The following is a 22,957-nucleotide window of genomic DNA, read 5'->3' on the forward strand; positions in this document are numbered from 1 at the left end:
TGTCATGACTTTGCCCTGATCTGTTTGGATGCGTTTAGGCAGTCCAAAGGTAGAAACGAACTTAACAAGTGCTTTCACAATCCCACGGGTTTTTAATGAGCGCAACGGAATGGCCTCAGGATAACGGGTGGCAGTGCACATCATGGTGAGGAGGTATTGGTTTCCGGATTTTGTTTTTGGAAGAGGACCAACACAATCAACAATAACATGCTCAAATGGTTCTCCAACGACTGGAATGGGTTGCAACGGTGCGACAGGAATCACCTGATTAGGTTTACCTACAAGCTGACATGTATGGCATGAGCGGCAGAATTTTACTACATCAGATTTAAGACCAGGCCAGAAGAAGTAACAGAGGATACGGTTGTATGTTTTTGTGATTCCCAAGTAACTGGACATGATGTGGTCATGTGCTAAGCTTAGGACCTGGGAACGGAATGACTGCGGAACAACAATTTGCTGCACTCCCTCATGGGTGCAGCCAGAACTGGGAGTCCAGTAGCGCATCAGCACACAATCTTCAATGAGGTAAGATGCAGATTTCCCAGGTTCCTTCACATAAGCCCAACAGGATGACAAGCTTTCATCATTTCTCTGGGCTTCTATAAGATTCTCTTTATCTACTGAGAGTGTCATAGCTTCCTCATCAGGCTGAAGCTCTACTGAAACAGGGGTACTTTCACAGTCGGGTGGTGCGCTTGTTGGATCTGAATCACTCAGGAAAGAGTCACTAAGAGCCACCAAGTCTCCATGTTTGTTTGCCTGCGCACGTGTCACAGCACACACAGGAAACAAAGGAACAGTTTGGTGTGACAAGATCAAAACCACTGTTGTCTGTAACTGGTGTTTCGACTACCTCAGGCAACGGAAAAACCTTGCAGCCAGCTAGATTGTTTCCAAGGATGATGTCAATGCCTGCAGCCGGTAACTGGGGTCGCTCACCAAGTTTAACTTCACCCGACACAAACTGAGACGAGAGCTGCACAAAGTGCAAAGGCACACGCATTACACACATTCTAACTCCCCACGCTAACACATCGGCACCACAATAGGATTGAGCTGAGAACGGTAAGACACTCACGAATGAGCGACTGTTTTGCACCAGTGTCCCGCAAAATACTGACAGGAACCCTCTTTTCTTCTCCCAATAATGAAACAAAACCTTCTGACACACAAGGCTTGAACTCTTTATCTACTTTATCACTTCGAATTACAGTCACACCTTCTAAGACATGAAGTTTGGTCTGTAGAAGGTTTATTGGGGAAGGAGATTTACCCTTCTCAGACTGTTCCTTTCTTTTGAGAACGGAACAAGCAGCAATGAGGTATCCCTGCTCATGGCAATAATAACATTCTCTATTTTCAGTGGATGCGGTGGTGGTACGACAGGTGTTCTTTGGAGACCTGTTTTTTGGGCTAACTGAACCTGGTGTGTTGTGAATAGGAGGTGTAAACACACTTTTGTGTGTCAGCGCAAACTCATCAGCCTGTACAGCAGCAGCGGCAAGGGTTGTAACCTTCTGTTCGTTTAAGTAGGTTATCGCTTTTTCTGGGAGTTGACTTTTGAACTCTTCCACAACAACACCAGCTCACACAAGTCATCTAAGGTTTTTACTTTGGTAGCGTGACACCATTTATCGAACAGTGTTTTCTTTTCTCTGGCAAACTCCACGTAAGTCTGGGTGGCAGATTTTTTCATATTCCTAAATTTTTCCCTATAAACCTCTGGCACAAGCTCGTATGCACGCAGGACAACGTCATAGTCCAAACTGTCCTCACGTGAAAGAGCTGTGCATACCTCTTGAGCTTTCCCCACCAATTTTCACTGAAGTAAAAGAGACCATACATTCTTTGGCCAGTGTAGTGCACCTGCAATGCGCTCAAACACTGTGAAATAAGAGTCTACCTCAGTTTCTCTAAATGCTGGGACTAATTTGATGTGCCTACTTACATCAAAGCTGTCTTCTGGCTTACGGGATGGTGACTGCGGAGGTGGTGACTGCGGAGGTGGTGACCGAGGTGTAAGAGGACTGGCATCTCCAGAGCCCTCACCCTTAAGTGCATGGAAGCCATCCAACTGCTGCTTTTTTAACTCAGCCTCCTTTATGCGCAGTGTTAACTGCAGCTCGTCTGCAGAAGGGCCAGTTTGAGGAGGGAGATTTTTCAGTGGGGCAGGAATACCAGCAACAGCTCCCAGCTCAACTCCTTCCACAGGAGCTGGCTCACCAAACAACCCCCTTTCATGCAGTTTAACACACAGGAGCTCTTTCAGCTCTTTTTTTCTTTGCATTCAATGGCACAGTCACATCAAAGAAATTGGCAATAAGAATGAGGTCATCCTTTTTACATCTGTTCAACTTTTCCTCATTTGGACTTAAAGTGAAATCCTCCAATTTAAATTTCATACTAACACATACCCCCCACACAAGATAAAACTGCCAACCAGAAAAACAGAGCCAACAAAGGACACTGGTAACCTACCCGCGACAATGGCAACAAACAAAGAACGAACAAGCTCGCGCTCCAAGTCAACCCGACGAGACAAAAAAAAAAGGATGGATGAGCCCCCCAATTCATGTTACGTTCTTAGTCTCGGCGTGCATTGAACGCAAAAAGAAATTGGTCCCACTCACGCACCACCCAAGAAAGAACACAAACAGTAATATCTTTTAAAGTGCTAATGGGTGAATGCACAAGTTGTATAAAGCGCTATATAAGAACCAGTCCATTTATAAGAGTTAGACAGCACCAGGCCCTGACATGGTACACGCCTACTGGCTGAGGAAACTTGTGCAGACATAGAAGGCAGCTACAAGTACCTGGGGATCCCACAGGCTATAAAGCTGCAAGCACCACGTACCTGCAGAGGGTCAGGCAAGTCCTGAGAAGTCAGCTGAACGGTAAGAACAAGATCTGGGCTATCCATAGCCCAGCTATCAACACCTACGCCCTGCCCGTGATCAGTTACCCTGCTGGGATAATAAGCTGGCCAAAGGAGGTGATAGAAGCTACTGACATAAAGACCAGGAAGCTCCTGACCATGCACGGAGGGGTTTCACCCCAAGTCCAGCGTCCTGAGGCTGTATGCTAAGTGGAAGGAAGGAGGCTAGGGACTAGTGAGTGTCAGTACCACAGTCGAGGATAAGACAACGAACATCCACGAATACATTAGGAAGATCCCAAACAACGGGTGCTCAGTACTCAGGCAGCAGAAACCCAAGAAAGAGGAGGAACCATCATGGAAGGACAGGACCCTGCATGGTATGTACCACCAGCAGATAGAGGAAGGTGGCATCCATAAATCCTACCAGTGTTTGGATAAAGCTGGACTGAAAGACAGCACAGAGGCACTAATCACGGCAGCACAAGAACAAGTGCTAATTACAAGATCCTTAGAGGGTGGAGTCTACAACACCAGGCAAGACCCCAGGTGCAGGCTGTGTAAAGATGCCCCTGAGACAATCCAGCACATAACAGCAGGGTGTAAGATGCTAGCAGGCAGGGCATACCGTACATGGAACGCCATAACCAAGTGAGAAGAAACATCTGTGCCGAGTCCCGAGGTCCAAATGGGAGACGCGCACTAGGGTGGTGGAGAATGACCGAGCTAAGATCCTGTGGGACTTCCAGATACAGACGGACAAACTGGTGACGGCTAACCAACTGGACATAGTGGTAGACAAGCAGAAGAAGATGGCCGTAGTGATAAATGTAGCAATACCGAATGACGGCAATATCAGGAAGAAGGAACATAAGAAGCTTGAGAATTACTAAGAGCTCAGAGAAGAGCTAGAGAAGATGTGGAGGGTGAAGGTAACGGTGGTCCCCGTGGTAATGGGAGTGCGTTTCAGCTGCATCCACAAAGGAAGTGATTCACAGCAACCCAACAACCAGATACCATAGAAAGACTGTGGTCTGATAGTAAATGCATTAGAGGGTTACTTGGGCAGCTGGGAGCTAGAATGTCCAATTGTTAACGAGCTCTGCTGAAAGAGATGTGCAATGAGGAAATCGCTACCAATGTGGACAAAGCTTTACTCATGAGCAGAGTAGCAATATGGAATATGGATGGAATACATTGGTATTTTATTTGACTTTGTATCACTGATAAAAATGAGACATGCATCACTGAAGCAAGTGGAATAAAAGAAGATACTGTGGCTTTAGTGCTAAGACAAAAATATATTTTGTCTAGTTTGTCCGCTATGTATAAGTATTTCTTTCCCTTTTTCCACAGAGAGCACTGGGAGAGTTCCCAGAGAAGGAGCTCCAGCTGCAGCAGGTGGATATTCAGGGTCAGGGAGTTTTAAAGAAGACTTCTGAGGAGGGGCAGGTCCATATTCTTGGAGACATGAAGCGCCTAAAAGACTCTTGGTTGGCCCTGTACGAAATGAGTCTGAATCTGCACAGGTACAAGAAAAGCACACAGCAGTTCCTTTTTTCAGCCTAGCTTAGTGTGTGGTACTAACACAGTGTGTGGTATTATCACAATACTGCTCCTAGCTTGTTTTCCTTTATCGCTCTGGCCTTGTCTATACCAAAAGGACACATCTTAGCAGCACTAGCTGCTGCTTGAGTCCTTCATAGACACATTTTTTAATTATAAATGTGTTTCAACAAACCCGTCCTATCAAGGCTGGCTGTTTGCAGAAATGTCTCTAAACCCTCAGTTTACCTAAAAGAGTACAAAGACAGCATGGTTATTTGTTTAGTAACTGATGACACCAGTGTCTGTAGCTTTTGTTTCTCCGTCTTAGCTGGCTGTAGATGTCTACTCAAATATTTGCTGCTTATTTTTTGTTGTGTTTTTTGTTTCTTAATGCTCTAAATGCTTTCAGTGTCTTATATTAGATTTAGTCTCTCTAAACTACGAAAGACCGTCCCCGCTGCATAAATTTTGAGAAAAGGATGGCAAACAGTTAGGTTTGGCTCACTCTGACAGATCTGTTTCCTAAATGTTGTTTTTTAATATATATCAAAACAACCAAGAAATCAGGTTTTGTGTTTAAAGTAGGCACTGAGGTTTGACATGAAAGTTTCTGTCCACTGGTACCACTGACGAGTTACGACAGCATGAAACCTGGATTTCTTTGTCTTTCAGGTTGTTGAACAGTTCCAAAGAGCAGAGAGAGTCTGACTTTGCCAAGACGTCTGGCTTTATGCATGCACTTGGAGGAAAGTCGGAGGCAATGATAGGGAGGGAGGAGGCATTAATGACTGGCCAGGAAGGGTGGAACCAGGGCCAACGAGGTTACCACATATTGGCTGAACCAGATGTTGAAAATCCTATTTCATCAAGTAAAGTCAAGGGAAGTGCACTGACCTTCAAAACAGATGAAGTAGATTTCTCTGGCCATGAGCAGGGAGTCTCCAATGACAAGCCAATAGGAGGTAACAGCAGTGTCTTGGCAGAAGACGGAGAGGAAGCAGTATTATTTACACAGGCCAGCTATCCTCAGCCGCCAATGATTAGCTCTGGAGATGACAGCACAGAAGCAGGGGGATGCCTCATCTCAGGAGGAGGAGTGGGAGAGATCAGAAGACCCTCAGCCAAGAAAGCATCAGCAACACCAGTTCAATACTCAATGGTACTGTTGTGCAGGATTTTGTTATTTTCTACCAAGCTAACTTACAGCAACTTCCTGCATAAGTTACTGTTATGTTTTGTATGCTACTATAGTGCCCAAGTATCAGTGCACTATATCAGTTATGGAGCACTAGATGCTCCATAACTGGCCCTGCGGCAGACTGGCAAACTGTCCAGGGGTGTACCCTGCCTCTCAGCCTAAGAAAGCTAGGATAGGCTCCAGCCCTCCACAACTCTGACAAGGATAAGCAGAGGATGGATGGATGGATGTTCCATAACTAAATAACCAAAACAGTCAATGCAAACTGATCTAATACAAACAATAAACACACAACATCATTGACTTTTATAAACCAATTCCAAAAAGGGTTTATGTGTGAAACACATTATTCAGTCCTCCCACAATTGAAGCCACTAACTGGTTGTTTTGGGTTTGCCTCTATCATGGGAAAGAAAATGCTTCTCTGAACCACCAGTACAATCACTGATACACCAAAAAATTTGGGCTGCTTTGTAAAATGTAAATAAAAACAGAAGTCAGTGATTTGCAGACCTCAGAAACCCATAGAAGACATATCAAACATCTGAAATGAGAAAGTGTACTAATTTTAAGAAAAGAACATTTTGAATTTGTTGCCCACAACACATCTCAAAGAAGTTGTGTGGTGTTCCTTTTTCTTTTACCAATAGTCCATATGCAACTGTTGAACTTGTGGGAGAGGAAAATTATCCCATTCTTGTCTCATAGAGGATTTTAGCTGCTCAGCAGTCCAGGGTCTTCCTCCTCCTCATATTTTATATTTCATTGTGCGCCAAATGTTTTATGTTGATATAAGGTCATAGGTGCAGCTGCTAAAAATCTCAGGCAAGTTTGAATCTCATTGTCCTCAACCTTGAGGTCAGACGTCATGTTTTCTGAAGACCTTGTGAATTTAATAACTAATACCATAGGTGTGTCGACTACGATGCTGAGGGGTAGCGCTGGCGGTTGCCGGTATTTTTTGAGTTTCATGTTGCTGCCCTCACATTCAAAATATGCTAATATTTTTAATAAACATTTGACATGTCTTCTATGTTCTAAGGTGAATAAAATATAGGTTTCTGAGATCTACAAATCAATGAATTGTTTCAATTTTTTTACAGTTACTCTAAGGCCCAATATGCTTGGCAACAAAGACGCAACTTATACACTTTAAAATACTTTGGTAACATACTTTCATACTCTGGAACACTAAAACTGAGAGACTTTTTGGCAATCTGAAAATGCATTTTCTACATATAAAATAAGTTCAAGTTTGTGTGTTAATATAAAATAGATTTTTAAAATTTTATTAAATCACTAATCTGGGTTTTAAATGGTTTTCATTTTTCACTTGGTGTTTTAACTAAGGTGTTTTAGTGTGCATGTAAATGTTTCATTACTTGTTTGGGGTTTTCCAGGGGAGCCAAGGACACCATGAATCCAGGAGGAAGGAGTTTGATTCTTGGCTGTTCAAACAGAATGAACTCCTCTCTGAGATTCTCAGCTCCAAAGGAGCAGCACACAGCGCCAAAGATGTCAGACTCAAGCAGGATACACTCAAGGTGAGCTTGTGAATGTGCAAACAGTCAGGACGTTTTTGTTGCAGAAAGATGCCAGGACAGGTGGTGGTCACCGGTTAGGCTGGATTTAGCTCAGGCTACCCAAATTGAGGTCTTGCCCAATCAGAAGTTAAGGGAAATATTTTATGTGTGTTCAGCACTTTAAAAACATGTTCAAGCGTAAAATAAAATTGTCTATACTCTGTCATCATGGAAACCTCTTAAATAGGAGGGAGAAACTACGCTCTACACAGCCTTGTGTTAAATGAAGCACTGAAGCAAAAAACTGATGAATTAATCGATGAATCCTTGTATTGTGATATTTTTGTTTAAGAAAAAAAAGATTTCTCTCATATCCATCTGAGATTTGCCCTAATTTGCATAATGTATGCCTGGCTGCAATTGTTTATTGTTATGGTGGGACTGTGAAGACACACACTGCAGTTATAGGTCTAAAATGCTAACATACATGTGTTTACACCTTTTACAACGTAGCCAATGAATCACAGACTATAATTTTACTGGTATGATGTTGGAAAAGGTAGCACAGACTGTTTGAGCTTCAGAACAAAATCTCTCTGATGCAGCACATCTAGCTAGACGGAGGATTTTGTCAACAAGAGAGAATGAAGCTGTTGGAAGGAGAACAGCAGGGCTTCATATCTAAATAATCTAGTATAATAAACTCTCTGCAGACTGTAGATGTGTTGGTATCAGAAAACACATCTACAGTGGATTTTTCTGAATAACCAGTTCATTATTTATTGATTTTTTTATTGTGACTATATTTTTGATACTTTGATTATTTGTTTTGAGAGCCGGTATCTCTGAAACTGTGCTGTAACACAGTGTTATTACACACACTGTTGCAAATGTTGTTGTCACAGACCAACTCGCAGTAGATCATAGTGTTCATATTTTTCAGATGTCACATTTCTATTCAGATTTGTGGTGCTGTGTCCACATTCTTCACATGCTTCATTCAGTCAATATTGATTTTGCTGAAATTACCGTCATGTCTCCTGGTGATTGTCACAGCTGTATCACAGTAATGAGGCCCATTCAGAAACTTGCAAAAACTAGCAATCTAGTAATAAAAATTGGTCAGTGCAGAATGTTAACTTTTAGTGAAATGTTTTGCATTTTGAAAACATTCGGTCTGGATATTTGAATTTCTGGATGTTGTTTGTGTCAGTGCAGTCGGCAACAGCAGTAAATAAACCTCTTAAGATGTGCGTAACCTACTACACACGTCTGTTGTAAGAAGGCTTTCACAGGCGGAAGGGGCGAAAAGCTGGATAAGCATTTACTGTCCACCGCACAAACTATTCAGTGACAATCACGGTAAAGTTAACAATGAAGAAATAAGAGACATAGCTGAAAATTTTTAAATAAAGGTTAAAACAACTGCAGGTTAGTTCATGCAGCAGCGTCCTGCTTTAAGTACACAAGAAAATCCTCTCTGAAATGTTACTGAAGATAAAGAGCGTGACTGGAAAACTGTGCAAACAGAGAAGCTCAGTCCAGAGTACATGTCTACAGTCCCAACATCCAAATCTGCCTTCAGTCCTCAGTGACAGACCTCCAGCTTTAAAAACTGATGTGAGTACAACACACTGCAACTTCAGAATCAGAATCAGACTTTATTAATCCCAGAGGGAAACTGAGTTGTCATAGCAACAAACGTCAAGCACTCATATAAAACGAAACGTAGAACCAGATATTGATAAGTATTAAGAAGACTATTGAGATAGAGGAGTAAATATAAATATACTTATAAATATAAAAGGACAAGTATGTGTGCAAATATATGTTGCGGTCTACAAAAGCGACAGGGTGCATTGAGGTGTGATTCATTCTGTTCCACATGTGTGGATCTGACCCAAGTGGATGAATTCAGCAGTCCGATAGCAGCGGGAAGGAATGACCTCCTGTAGCTTTCCTCAGGCAGCCAGGTTAAAGGAACCTGTTGCTGAAACTGCTCTTCACATTGTCCAGTGTGTTATTATAATTTTATATTTCTTGCGCACCAGCGGGACTAACTCTGTACCTCGGCTCTGTACGCTGTCTCATCTCCATCAGCGATGACCCACCCATCGTTGGTGTACAGTCATAGGTGTACAGTAGGAGGCAGAGAATACAGCCCTGCAGGGATCCGGTACCTTGTGACAGTGCAGGGAAAGGCAGGGGCCAAGTCTGATTGAGGCTGATTGGTTATTATGGTAAATAATGTTGTCATTACAAAAACAAGTTTTGTTTTCTAATGACTGCACATTATGCAGACTGAAACTGATATTAAAGGAGAGGGATGTGCTACATTAGGCTGACAATGAATATCGCTTAGAACTACATCATTAAATCTGAGGGTGTTAAAGCCTGTTATTTATTGCTGGTATATTAGCTATCAGTCAGTTATTACTAGAGCCGGTTGTTAAGGGCGTCATATTTCACTTATTAAGGTTCCAGTTGTTTCTCTTGAGAAGGTCTCATGGGTACAACACCGTACCCATGTGTAGCTCAGATGTTTTCCAGCCAGTGTTTGAAAATGCAAAGAAGAGCCTTTCACATCAATGTTATTGTTTGTGTCAACACTCTTTTATGTCTGCATAGACATATCATAGTGTGTAAGGCTGTAATAAGGAACCTGATATGTAAATACACGAGTAGATTAGACCATGTAGAAAACAGTATAAGCCATGTCACAGGAAAAAAATGGAGTAACCATACTAGTTTCCTGCATCAGGGTGAATACCAGTCCTCCCACATTCTTTATCCATGCAAGAGTCAGAATCTTTACAGCATGTTTTCAAAGTACTGCACTCTCTGATACTGTGGGAAAGAATTCCACATGTCAGCAACAGTTTTGCCTGAAGACCCACATTTACCATAACAATGAAGCTCTAACAGAACCTCTGGTTCACCTTGAGCCAGACCTCGTGGTTTTTTTCATCTGCTGAGTGGCTGTGGTTTTAGAACTTTGTATAATCTTGCATAACAATTGTTCACGTATCAAAGTGATTATTTTGCATAGTGATTGTAGTCAGATTTTTTTAATGATCAGCCTGCAGAGCAAGTTAAAAGACACTGTTATACTGACCTCTTGTGGTTAAAATTTGAGTTTTGTTGTTCTAAATCTTGCATTTCGCCTCAGAAGTAGCAATCCAAACACCAGGAAAAGCCTGTACTGTTTATTTTATTAAAACTAGTTCTGTGAGTCAAATCTGTGTCCTGTTGCAGTCTCTGAGAGCTGACCTGTCCTGGGGTCAGAAGCAGTTTCAGCTGTTGATCCAGGATAGCCAGAGCAGTGAGGCTGGTACTGGACCAAAAGAAGAGGCCGGCCTGGAGGACCTCCGCTACCGCTGGATGCTTTACAAGTCTAAGCTCAAGGATGTCGGAGATGTGAGGAACAGGATCAGTTCCAAGGTGAGAGGACCGCTGACTTCTGAACATTATAGAGACAAAACTAGCAGGAAACTATTTTTCTTGGCTTCTGCTGTAAGAATGAAAAAGTCTAATTGATGTGTATTGATGAGGCTTCACCTAGGTGGCTGTAGCTCAGGCGGTAGAGCAGGTCGCCTATTAATCAGAAGGTTAGTGGTACAATCCCCTGTCTGCTCTAGTCTGCATGCCAAATATGCTGATGCATCCATCAGCATAAGAATGATTTGCAAGCGCCATACCATGGCAAGCCTGAAAGAGCAAAGAGGACCAGTAATGTGTTGTGAGAGCACTTGGGGCAAACTTATTACTCAGGTCTGCAAACCGAATCACACTCGACATATCTAGTTAACAAATTAGAAACATTTGCATGTTTGTGTTTTCCCTGTGATGGAATCTATGTGGATCTTATGGTGTTAACTATGCATCCATCCATCTTGTAAACAAAAACAAAGTATATTTCATATAACAGGAGAAAGGTGAGGTAAAAAGTAACAGACTGGTTTCTGCATACATACAGCAGGTATCCGGGGCCCAAATGTAGTTGTTTGATTTTAAACAATCTGTTATTGCTGTTCTTTGCTAGTCTCACATTTATTGCTGTCTTTATGATGGTTTCTTAACTTATGTGACATACAAGAGATTTGTCCCCTTACTTTTTCACTGGACTGTGTAATGATGTTAAAGTTATGCATTTTAACAACGTTCTCTAGGTATTGAGACACGGCTGTTTATATAAAAACATTTATATAAATAAAAACATATAATCCTAAAGGACACAGCGCACAGTCTGGTAAAACACTGTAAAATAACGGGCAGGTTTTTTTTCTCTGCAGAGAGTCTCAGCCACTCAGGAGGATGCAGCCATTGCAGCACCAGCTCGAAAGGTAAGAGCAGAGTTCAGATATGTTCAAATGACAACTACAAGCATCCTCGGTCAAAAAATATTTCTTTCACTTTAGTTACAGAGTTGGTTGAAGTCTTGGAAGATTAAAATATCACAGTCTGTGGGCTACCTACTCCAGCTTGTACATGTAAATTGTTCTAAATAGATTTAACAACTGATTAAAACGAAAAATGTGATTATGAAGATTTGTTACTAAATCAAGAAAACAACATTTTTGTGCTGAAATCAAGTAACTGTTAAGGCTGGGATATAAAAAACAGTTCAGGTGAGCGCATCATGTGATATATTACTTGGTCACAAAAAGTTAACTTTGTTGATTTTGAATTTTGTTTGTTTTTGTTTGTTTTTCTAACATAAATCATTTCAAAAAATGTTGTGAATATATGAAATATTTCAGGGATGTTTTTATTTTTGGCTTAGAGGTCATAGAAATCAGAAATGCCATTGTTAGAATATACTGTATTGAGAGTACTGTGCAAAGCTTTTGAGTAACCCGCTTTTGTTTATATTTTGCAAGGATATTCACTAAAATATACATGAAAAAACAGCATATGTGGCAATATAAATGACCACCTTTATTCATCAACAAAGCCTGGACTCTCTTGGACAGCTACAATTTAAAAGAAAATTAAAGAAAAATTATTTAATCGTGCACAAACTTCCTGCAAAGGTGGAGATTTTCTCTGAGACTGGTAGAACTTTCATTTAGGCTGTTTTGTTTTCTGGTTTGTTACTTGTTTAGGTTTCTTTTTGAATTTTGATAATGGCCTATATTCTTTTCCGTTTAGTTGCAACTTAATATTTTTATTTGTTATAATTATTTAAAATCGTATATTGTGCAAAAGTCCATCCATCCATCTATCCTTCTCCTTCTGCCTATCTGGGGCTGGGTCGTGGGAGCAGCACCCTGAGCAGAGAAGCCCAGGCCAGCGTGAGATATAATCTGTCCAGTGTGTCCCGGGTCTGCCCGGGGCCTCCTCCCAGTGGGACATGCCCAGAACGCCTCACCAGGAGGCATCCTTGTCAGATGCCCGAACCATCTCTACTGTGATCTACCTCTCAATCTCCTGCTGCCTCACTTGTAAACAAAAACGGGGTATACTCTCTACTTTGGGCAGCAACTCGTCTCTGACCCTTTTCTGGCTGAGGATCATGGCCTCAGACTTGCTGATTCACATTTCTGCCGCTTCACACTCAACGGGGAACCACTCCAGTGCGAGCTGGAGGTCACGACCCGATGAAGCCGACAGAACCACATCATCTGTGGAAAGCAGAGATGAAATTCTTAGACAATCCAAGATCATCCAGTTCTCATGACCATTGATTAATGATCATTGATTAGTGGTCAGTGGCCACTGATCAATAGAATAGACTAGAATAGAATAGCCCTTTATTGTCATTGTACATGTATAACGAAATTGTGGGTGCCCCAAACCAGCTCTGTTGGAATAAAATGAATAGTAGACAGCTGGAATAAATAGCAAATAGTAGAAATATATACAATCGAGAGGGAAATATACAAAAGAGAGAGAGAAGCACACATTAGAGAAAAGTTGCAAAGTGCTTGGAAGTAGTGCAAAGAACAGACTTAGTCCATGTGTGAGCGGCCAGAGTGATGGGGGTTACTCTTAACCATGGCTCAGATTTGTGAGGTGAATAGGCGGGGGTGGGGAGTCAGGGGATAGTGTTTAGTAACAGCCAAATAGCCCAGGGGAAGAAGCCGTTTGTGAGTCTGGAGGTGTGGGACTTGATTGACATGAGGTGCCAACCAGAGGGCAGCGGGTCAAACAGGTGGTGGGCAGGATGCAAGATGTCAACTTTAGCCCTGGTTTTCCTGAGACAGGAGAATCATACAATGGCCTCCAGGGGTCAGCAGAGGGCAGTCTATGATTTTTTTTTTTGGGGGGGGGGGGCACTGTTAATTACCCTCTACACAGCCTTTGTGTTGTTAGTTATGGCCTCTGCATACCAAACACCCAGAAATTAGGAGAAAACGCTCTCTACTGAGGATCGATAGAAGGCCAGCAGCAGCTTCTGGTCTAGGTTATTGTTCATCGTGACATGGAGGAAGTGCAGCTGCTGCTGGGCCTTTTTTACCAGGGCATTGTTGTTGTGGGTCCAGGTGAGATTGGTGGAGTTGTGGGTGCCCAGAAACCTGATGGTGGAGACAAATTCCACTCGTTTTCCATTTATAATGAGAGTGGAGTGGACCTGTTTTTACCTCCTGAAGTCCATTGTGAGTTCTTTTGTGTTGAGGACATTCAGCTTCAGGTTATTTTCTGAGCACCAGCAGGACAAGGTCTCTTCATCTGCTCCGTACCCTCTCTCATCTCCATGAGAGATGAGCCCAACCACAGTGGTCACCGGCATATTTGTTGATATGACATTGGTTGGGTGGGTTGGTGTACAGTCATATGTGTACAGGGCATACAGTAGGAGTCTGAGAACGCAGCCCCGAGCATGAGTCAGGGAGAAGTAGAACAGCCTGGTGAGGACCCCTGCCGGTTGGTCCGTGCAGGCTTTAACCACAGCTCCTGGGATGCTGTCAGGGCCAGCAGCTCTCCTGGGGTTCACTGCTCTCAGTCACCTCCTGACCTCATGCTTCTGGAGGGAGAAGGGGGAGGTGGGGGGCAAGGGGAGTGGGGGTTGGGTGGTCTCAAATCAAGCAAAGAAGCTGTTGAGCTCCTGTGCAAGTTTGAGGCCCCTGTCGGGGGTTGGAGGGGGTCTGCTCTTTAGAGTTGGTGAGGGCTTGGCATTCAGGCCAAAGAGTTCAATGTTTGTTTCATCAGACCAGAGAATTTTGTTTCTCGTGCTTTGAGAGTCCTTCTGACAAATAGGCTGTCATATGTCTTTTACTGGGGAGTGGCTTAGCACTGGCAACAATACAGTCCTGGTTGGTGGAGTGCTACAACATTGTAAAGAAGAGTGGACCAAAGAAACGTCCAAATATCTTTTTTAACAGTAATAGCCACATATTGGAAAAGCCTTTCAGACAGCTGCAGTGCTATTACATTTACTCAGTTGCAGTTATTGTCCTGAAGGAGCTGCTGTTATTTGAGGGTTGGTTTTTTTCCAGAAAGTTGAAAAAATGGTAACTAGTGACCATAATCTATACACTATTTTTCCATTGACAAATATTTCATTGAGTAAAAACCATAAAATGTGAATCTAAACACAACACAATGATGCCCGACACAAAACCATTGTGGCTCATTAGGCATTGTGCATATTCTCATAATCATCATCATTATCAAAGACTTCATTCCAGTTCATTAATGCGTTTTCTATCAATTTGTCCCTCAGCCATCTGTATGTATTGTTATTAGTAAAGTGCACAGAGATCTGACGTGAGGAAGTACAACAATGGTGTATTTTGGGAAGTTTTATTTGTACTACACACCAATACAAAGCATCTTAAATATTTTTCTGCCTTTTTCCTGGTATTACACTGTGTAGACCTCAGTTTTGTTGTTTTCACATTGCCACCAGTGAGGCTGGTGATACAGTGTTCAGAAGGTGAAAGATGGATGTAGGCGGTAAACATGATTCACAGAATAACAAGTCTGAGAAAAAAGAGGCAGAGGCCTGAGCTGAGTCATTTTGCTCTGGTATGTGTTGTTTCTGACTGTGTGACTGAGCTGTCTTCTGCTTTCTGCTTGCAATGGTGCAGATTTCCTTGTTGAACAGGTTTTCTCTTTTTAAGAGCTGATGAATGATCACAGAACTATATCATTGTTGTCATTCACGTTATAGATGCTAATAAAAACACTGTAGAGATGAATAAAACATGGTTTTGATTGCTGTGATATCGACTTTTTTTTTTATATTGTTTTTGTTTATTTTTAACCAGGCATGATGACTGATGGTGCAGTGTTGTTATCAAGTATTGCTAGCAGCCTTGGGTAGCTTGGTTAGCAAGCAGTATTCATGAACTGCAAATGTGCTGCCTAACAAAGTTAAAAAGAAGAAATATTAGAATTTCACCAAAATTTACGGGTAGACTTGGACATGCTATTGCTCCATTACAGAGGCACCAGCAATGCAATTTCATGGGACATTGCTATTAGCAACTAGCTACAACTGCTTTTTTTCAGTCAAAGTAACCCAACTTTAAGCTCTGAGAGTTCCAAATGGATTAATTAAGAATAGGCCAGAAGCATTATTTATGCTGGGCAGCAAGCACACTTTTTAGTGCTGTATAGTTGGTCATTTTAACATGTGTCAATGGGGATTCATTTGTTTGATTAACTATGTGTTCCAGTAACCCTGTATTACTTCTTCATCAGCAGAAACCTGGACTGCTGCAGCGGGTTTGTCGGTTGGCTCTTCCTCTGTGGCTCCTCTTCCTCGCTCTGCTGCTCCTGGCCTTCTTGCTGCCCCTCATGGATGAAGGCAATAGCTGCTCTCTCTCTAACAACTTTGCCCGATCCTTCAACATCATGCTCCGCTACGAAGGACCTCCACCCACATAGGAGATTTCCTGACAACAGAAAACTCTATGATGGGCTGTGGATTATGTAGGAAATGTTGACTTGATTACCTAAGACCCGGCATTCCCCTGTGATTGAAGATCATATGTAACTGTACTAGAACCACAGAGCTGGTCTACCCAAACTTCAGATCAGTCTAAAGTCTGCAGTGCATATCTCTCTGTGACAGATCTAGTCTAAAAGAATAGTGCAACCTAGAGCATCGTGTGTATGCAAACAACATTTTGCATTCTGCACTGCATGGTTAAATGTCTTCTAAGGTTTTTTCACTATATGAAACCATGATCTCTTAACCATGTGTAAAACTGCCCATCACCATTAGAAGTATTAATTGGCACATCAGTCATTCTTAATCTTATCATTTACAGATGTGAAGTGTCAATGAAGACAGGAGAAAGCTTAACATCTATAAAATACAAGTCCTGACATGCTTTTGAGTTTGAGCTTGGGACTTTTAGATTCGTTCGATTCTTTTATTTATTTTTTTTCATTTAGTATCATTTTTACCAGACTCACATAAATCTAATTTTCTTACTTTGAAAATTTGAGGAGACGTGGATCAGTGCTTGTTTGATTGGAGACTGATTATCAGCTGACTGGAATTGTTTTAGTTTGACCATTTAAATCCACCAAAGAGAGATTTAGAAATTACAACATGATAAGCCAAAGTCACAGTTCATACATAGAATTGTTGAACAAGAAGGCTGAAACCAAAGACTATAGCAGCAATGCTAGACACGGTACTTTGGCATTTATACATTTTAAATGACAAATATCTTACCATATTTCCTCAAATAAACCCTTGTCGCAATTTAAAAGCTTTATTTCTGATGGTTGCCAACGTCAACAGGAATATTAAAAGCTCAAAGTAGAGCCTTTATAGTTAACAAAAAAAAAGCCCTGTAAACAAATTCGAGGTTTGTCCACTGAAGCTCCAGGACTTTTATCGTCACTTAGAACATTTTTATTATATTTGCAGACAGTCTGGGGTTTTTTTTTCCGTTTCAATATGCTTACTGTTTGCTTGTGTTTTGAAGTTGTGACATCATCAGTGCAGCTGACTACAGTTCCTGTGTTGATCATCATGCTGATGCTCTGCTCATCTACGTAAAGAGTAAAGGAGAAGCTCCTGGTGACTCTCTGATACCTGTCATGGCCACTTTTCACAGTAATGCATTCCCTTAATTTGTCATAAAAGCAGAATAGCTAAATGTGGTCACTGTTGGAGTAAATACAGTAGTTTGGATTAGACCGCCCTTGTATTCTGACTTCTGGGGAGGAACATGGACTCTTTAATACTGTCTTAAAAAGTCTCCAGGTCATGCTATGCTTATCTAGTTCCATTTGTCTTATCTGTTTCTTAGGACAGCATCTGAAATAACTGAGAATGAGAGGGAGCAGGCCATTGCAGTCGATCAAAGAAGTGGGCGTTGCTTGTAATAAAGAACAAAAGAGTCTATAGCTCAGTGCACTGATGATGTCAGAATAGAGTAAAATGTGCCAAAGGGTGGATGGGTATTCCTGTTGCCGGCCAAGTGTTCATGTTTAATGACGTATCGAGCTGGAAATCACTTCTCTCCTGATTTAGATTTTTATGTAATTTCTCAGAATTTATTTACATTTATCAAGTGGCAAGCACTGCTGAAGTGTGTAAAGTGTACATTCTAGTCCAACTTTGAACATATTTGACATTTCTAAAAAATAAATGGTGAAACCTGACTAAACAGTAAAACTGTATACCCCTCTGACTTCAATAGAAAAGTCTTGATCTCAGTTCGTGATTTGTTACTTTATGTACTATCATATCAAGGTTACAACAAGAACCTGGTTACAATATGAGGCTCGCCGTGTGTACAGAGTTATCTAGTGTTTATAACATATTTTTGGTTATGAAACCTGGAAAAAAAAATGTGGGCCACATGCCACAAAGGCCTACTTTTTCTGGTATGCTATGAACCCAGTGTCACCCCTGACAATGTCAAGTTTGAACTTTCACTGTGGTTCACACTGGTTTATCAGTGGTGATTAAACAAAAGCAATGGACAGAGTTTTTTATTTGTTTTTTTTCTTCTGTCACTTATTTGAGTGATCAACAATATATTTGCTTCATGTAGCAGCTTTACACAAAAATTAAGAAAATATGTACTACATAAAAGTAAAGGCATCCAGTTACAAAGCCTTAAAAATTGGATTGGCTGTATTTGGCACCACGCATACAGTATACGAGTTACATAGTAACACAACGCATACGTGTTTCTATCATGTGTGTTGCATTGTATGCTGAATCAAGAATAACTTGTGTGGCATTGCTCCTTGCTGCACTGTTCTACTCAGTCCTATGATATGTATGCATGTATCCCTTTAGAAAAGCCTATGCAATGCCTGTCTCAAATCCCATAATCCAACCGTATGCATTTATTAATAATTTATGCAACATGTCCAATGACTTGCATCTCTTGAGCACAGCTGGTCTTTCAGCAACAGAGAGGGTAGAATATATGTTATGCAAACTTTCCTCAGATGGATGTATTCATTGTGAAGATGCAGGTAAACTCTGACATGTAGGATTTACATATTGTTACATTATAGAATAGTGAAGGAAGAAGTGCTTCATATTATTCGACAGTGCTTGTATTTAACCGGTTTTTTATTCTGTTATTAAATATTTTGTGAGGAATCATTGTGTGGTTTGGTTGTTTTTTTTTTTTTTGTATTGGGTTGAATATTTGATTAATGCTACCAACAAAGTGCCTGTATTTTTCCACTGACGTGAACATAAGAGGATTGGATAATTAAATGGGGTTTAATTTATACAGCGCCAAATCACAACAACAGTTGCATCAAGGCGTATTGTAAGGTAGAGCCTACATAAGAGATATACAGAGAAAAACCCAACAATCATATGACCCCCTATGAGCAAGCACTTTGGTGACAGTGGGAAGGAAAAACTCCCTTTTGACCGGGAAAAACCTCCAGCAGATCCAGGCTCAGGGAGGGGCGGCCAACTGCCGCGACCGGTTAGGGTGAGAGAAGGAAGACAGGATGTCGCAGGGGTGTGGTGGGATGGTGCCAGGGAAGTGAAGTAATCACACTGGAGGGAAACGGATGCGTGCTGGCAATGGTGGTCCGAGAACAGTTTGTGGATGGCCTGCCCAGGGAAACAGTGCGCTGGCTCCATTGCCACAGACCGGTGAGCTTGGAAGCCACGGTTACCCTTGTGAACGATCACCTGGCTGCCTGGCCAGAGGGAGTGATGAGCCGTAACCACCTCCTGTGCCAGCACTGAGGAGGAAGCCTCCTGGGCCTGCCACTGCAGAGCGTACACTAATCCATTTACCTCCACTCTTCTTCCCCAGGGCCCTGAGGTGACAAATTGTTCAGAAAGAATTGACTGAAATGCTGAAAATGGGAGTTATAGAAGAGTTGCACAGTGCTTGCTGTAGCCCCATAGTTTTAGTTATGAAGAAAGATGGGTCTAAATGGTTCTGTGTCGACTACCTCAAGTTAAATGAAGTGTCACGATTTTATGCCTACCCCATGCTCCAGATGGACGAGCTCCTGGACTGGTTAGGCACAGCTTAATTTTTCACTGCACTGGATTTAACTAATGGTTACTGGCAGATTCACTTGTCTGCAGAGTCCAAGGAAAAGACAGCCTTCTCCACTTCGTACGGGTTGAAGTTTGACCATTTGTCACACTTCGGCTTGTTCGGAGCCCCAGCCACTTTCCAGCGCCTCATGAGGTGCTGCAGCCACACGTTGCATATGTGGCCACCTACCTGGATGACGTGATCATCCACAGTGACACCTGGGCAGAGCATGTGCAGCGGGTGGCCACGGTTCTAAAATCCATGAGGCCAACCCAAAGAAGTGTGCAGTTGGATGGAGGGAGGTACAGTATCTGGGGTACCACTGAGAGACGGACAGGTGTGTCCACAGATGTAGAAAACAGCAGGTACTGCATCCTGCCTACTCCCAAAGATTAAAAAGGAGGTGAGACGTTTCTGGGGTTGGCTGGTTACTATCTCCGGTTCTTCTCCGGTTTTCGGACCCAATCAGGCCCTTGACCGATCTCACCTGAAAGGACACCCCAGATCTGGTCCAGTGGACAGAGTGGCAAATGTGCAGGTGAAAAAGGCTCTCTGTGGGGAGCCACTGTTCCACACACCTAACTTTCCCCTCCCATTCATCCTGCAGACGGACGCCTCAAACACAGGGCAGGGGGACGTTTTCTCAAAGCCCAAAGCCCGGATCACCCAGTGGTATCTCGCTTTACAGCCCTTTAAATTCAGATGATCCATAGGCCATAACAGATGGCCGTGGCCGATTTTTTGTTTTCTTTGTCTCTCCTCCTCCTCTCTGCCTGGGAGGAGCTCGTTACAGGCTCTCGCTCTTGGCCCATGCACCTGTGTGATTGTCTCCACCTGCTGCTGATCTGGCTGATTTCCCCAGCTGCTATTTAAGGCAGTGGCACAGAGCAGCTCATCGTTGGAACGTTGAACCTCCTGAGTTCATGCTCTCGGCATTATCAAAAGAATCCCCTGTGTGTATTTTGCTGTGGAACTAACGTTGAATTCTGTGTGTAGATATCCATCTTCTGGACCAAATCACGGGACCTGCCTGGGTGTGGCAGCGTGTGTGGAGTTTCAGAGCGAGTGCGGCCAAAGAGGAGTGCGTGTGTGCGGAGGAGCTGTGGCGGTGACTGAGTGGAAGAGGAAGCGTGTGTGGATTCCCCCCCCCCCCCTCTCTCCCTGGAGCCCTGGACCCCCCCCCCTCCCAACTCACTGTACATATATATCACTGAGGTGATCCCTGTTGTAAATAAATAATCTCCTTTTGTTCTGAAAGAAAGAACTGTCTGCGCGTGAGTCCGTCCAGTAGCCATGACAATATTTCTAACTTTAGAGATGATGCACAAATGGAAGAAAGCAGTCTTACATATTTGTTTAATATGTGCATTGAAGGACATGTCCTGGTCAAAAATGACTCCAAGGTTCCTCACAGCGTTACTGGAGGCCAAGGTAATGCCATCCAGAGTAAGAATCTGGTTAGATACCATATTTCTAAGATTTTCAGGGCCGAGTACAATAACCTCAGTTTTATCTGAATTAAGAAGCAGAAAGTTAGCGGCCATCCAGGTCTTTATGTCTTTAAGACATTCCTGCAGTTTAACTCATTGGTGTGTGTTATCTGGCTTCATGGACAGATAGAGCTGGGTGTCATCAGCATAACAGTGAAAATGTATGCTATGTCTTCTAATGATGCTGCCTAAGGGAAGCATGTATAATGTAAACAGAATTGGTCCTAGCACTGAACCCTGTGGAACACCATAATTAACTTTACTGTGTGAAGAGGACTCTCCATTTACATGAACAAACTGGAGTCTATTAGATAGATATGATACAAACCACTGCAGCGCAGTACCTGTAATACCTACAGCATGTTCTAATGGCTCTAATAGGATATTATGGTCGACAGTATTGAACGCTGCACTAAGGTCTAGCAGCACAGAGATGAGTCCACTGTCAGAGACCATAAGAAGATCGTTTGTAACCTTCACTAAAGCTGTTTCTGTGCTGTGATGAGCTCTGAAACCTGACTGAAACTCTTCAAATAAACCTCTGCAGATGATCTGTTAGCTGTTTGACAACTACTCTTTCAAGGATGTTTGATATGAAAGGAAGGTTGGAGATTGGCCTATAATTAGCTAAGACCACTGGGTCTCCAGATGTTTTTGTAAGTAATGGTTGAACTACTACTACTCAAACTGTAGCTGTAGATAATGTTAGTCCAAAATGCTGCAGCAAGAGTCCTGACAGGGACTAGAAAGAGAGAGCAGATTTCTCCTGTTTTGGCTTCCCTTCATTGGCTTCCTGTTAAATCCAGAATTGAATTCAAAATCCTGCTCCTCACATACAAGGTCTTAAATAATCAGGCCCCATCTTATCTTAATGACCTTGTAGTACCATATCACCCTATTAGAGCACTTCGCTCTCGCACTGCAGGCCTACTTGTTGTTCCTAGAGTATTTAAAAGTAGAATGGTTCAGTTTTCAGGCCCCTCTTCTGTGGAACCAGCTTCCAGTTTGGATTCAGGAGACAGACACTATCTCTATTCTTAAGATAAAAACTTTTCTTTCCTTAAAACTTTCCGTTTTGCTAAAGCATATAGTTAGGGCTGGCTCAGGTGACCCTGAATCCTCCCTTATTTATATGCAATAGGTGTAGGCTGTTGGGGGATTCCCATGATGCATTGAGTTTTTCTTCTTCAGTCATCTTTCTCACTCACTATGTGTTAATAGACCTCTCTGCATTGAATCATACTTGTTATTAATCTCTGTCTCTCTTCCACAGCATGTCTTTATCCTGTCTTCCTTCTCTCACCCCAACCAGTCGTGGCAGATGGCCCCGCCCCTCCCTGAGCCTGGTTCTGCTGGAGGTTTCTTCCTGTTAAAAGGGAGTTTTTCCTTCCCACTGTCGCCAAAGTGCTGCTCATAGGGGGTCATATGATTGTTGGGTTTTTCTCTCTATTTATTATTGTAGGGTCTACCTTACAATATAAAGCTCCTTGATGCAACTGTTGTTGTGATTTGGCACTGTACAAATAAAATTGTATTGAAAATGTAATTGAAATTTTTCTCTAATGGTTAAAATTTTATTTGTGATATAGTTATTACTAGTTAACGTTAACATTACTTGTAAACAGCACCTTGACTTTTTGTCAGCCTGGCTACAGTGCTGAAGAGAAACCTAGGGTTGTTCTTATTTTCTTCAATCAGTGATGGGGTAAAATGTTCTAGCTTTATTGAGGGCTTTCTTATACAGTGGGGCAAAAAAGTATTTAGTCAGCCACCGATTGTGCAAGTTCCCCCACCTAAAATGATGACAGAGGTCAGTAATTTGCACCAGAGGTACACTTCAACTGTGAGAGACAGAATGTGAAAAAAAAATCCAT

At 42.3% G+C, this 22,957-nt stretch overlaps 1 protein-coding gene across 2 annotated transcripts in view; it reads left to right on the forward strand.

The window, feature by feature from the left end:
* Positions 1 to 18,680, forward strand: part of syne3 (spectrin repeat containing, nuclear envelope family member 3) — a 51,999-nt gene extending 33,319 nt beyond the window's left edge. Inside the window, exons 13-18 of one of the 2 annotated variants that reach the window (XM_004564182.3) lie at positions 4,238 to 4,410; positions 5,102 to 5,588; positions 7,028 to 7,171; positions 10,406 to 10,591; positions 11,443 to 11,493; positions 15,800 to 18,680. In XM_004564182.3, coding sequence (XP_004564239.2) covers positions 4,238 to 4,410; positions 5,102 to 5,588; positions 7,028 to 7,171; positions 10,406 to 10,591; positions 11,443 to 11,493; positions 15,800 to 15,985 — 1,227 coding nt within the window. In that variant the 3' untranslated portion in view covers positions 15,986 to 18,680. The remainder of the gene's footprint in view (positions 1 to 4,237; positions 4,411 to 5,101; positions 5,589 to 7,027; positions 7,172 to 10,405; positions 10,592 to 11,442; positions 11,494 to 15,799) is intronic. The other variant, XM_004564183.3, reaches the window with a different exon arrangement.
* Positions 18,681 to 22,957: the final 4,277 nt, after the last annotated feature.

Source organism: Maylandia zebra, linkage group LG19, assembly GCF_041146795.1.
Source record: "Maylandia zebra isolate NMK-2024a linkage group LG19, Mzebra_GT3a, whole genome shotgun sequence".
NCBI classification, from domain to species: domain Eukaryota; kingdom Metazoa; phylum Chordata; class Actinopteri; order Cichliformes; family Cichlidae; genus Maylandia; species Maylandia zebra.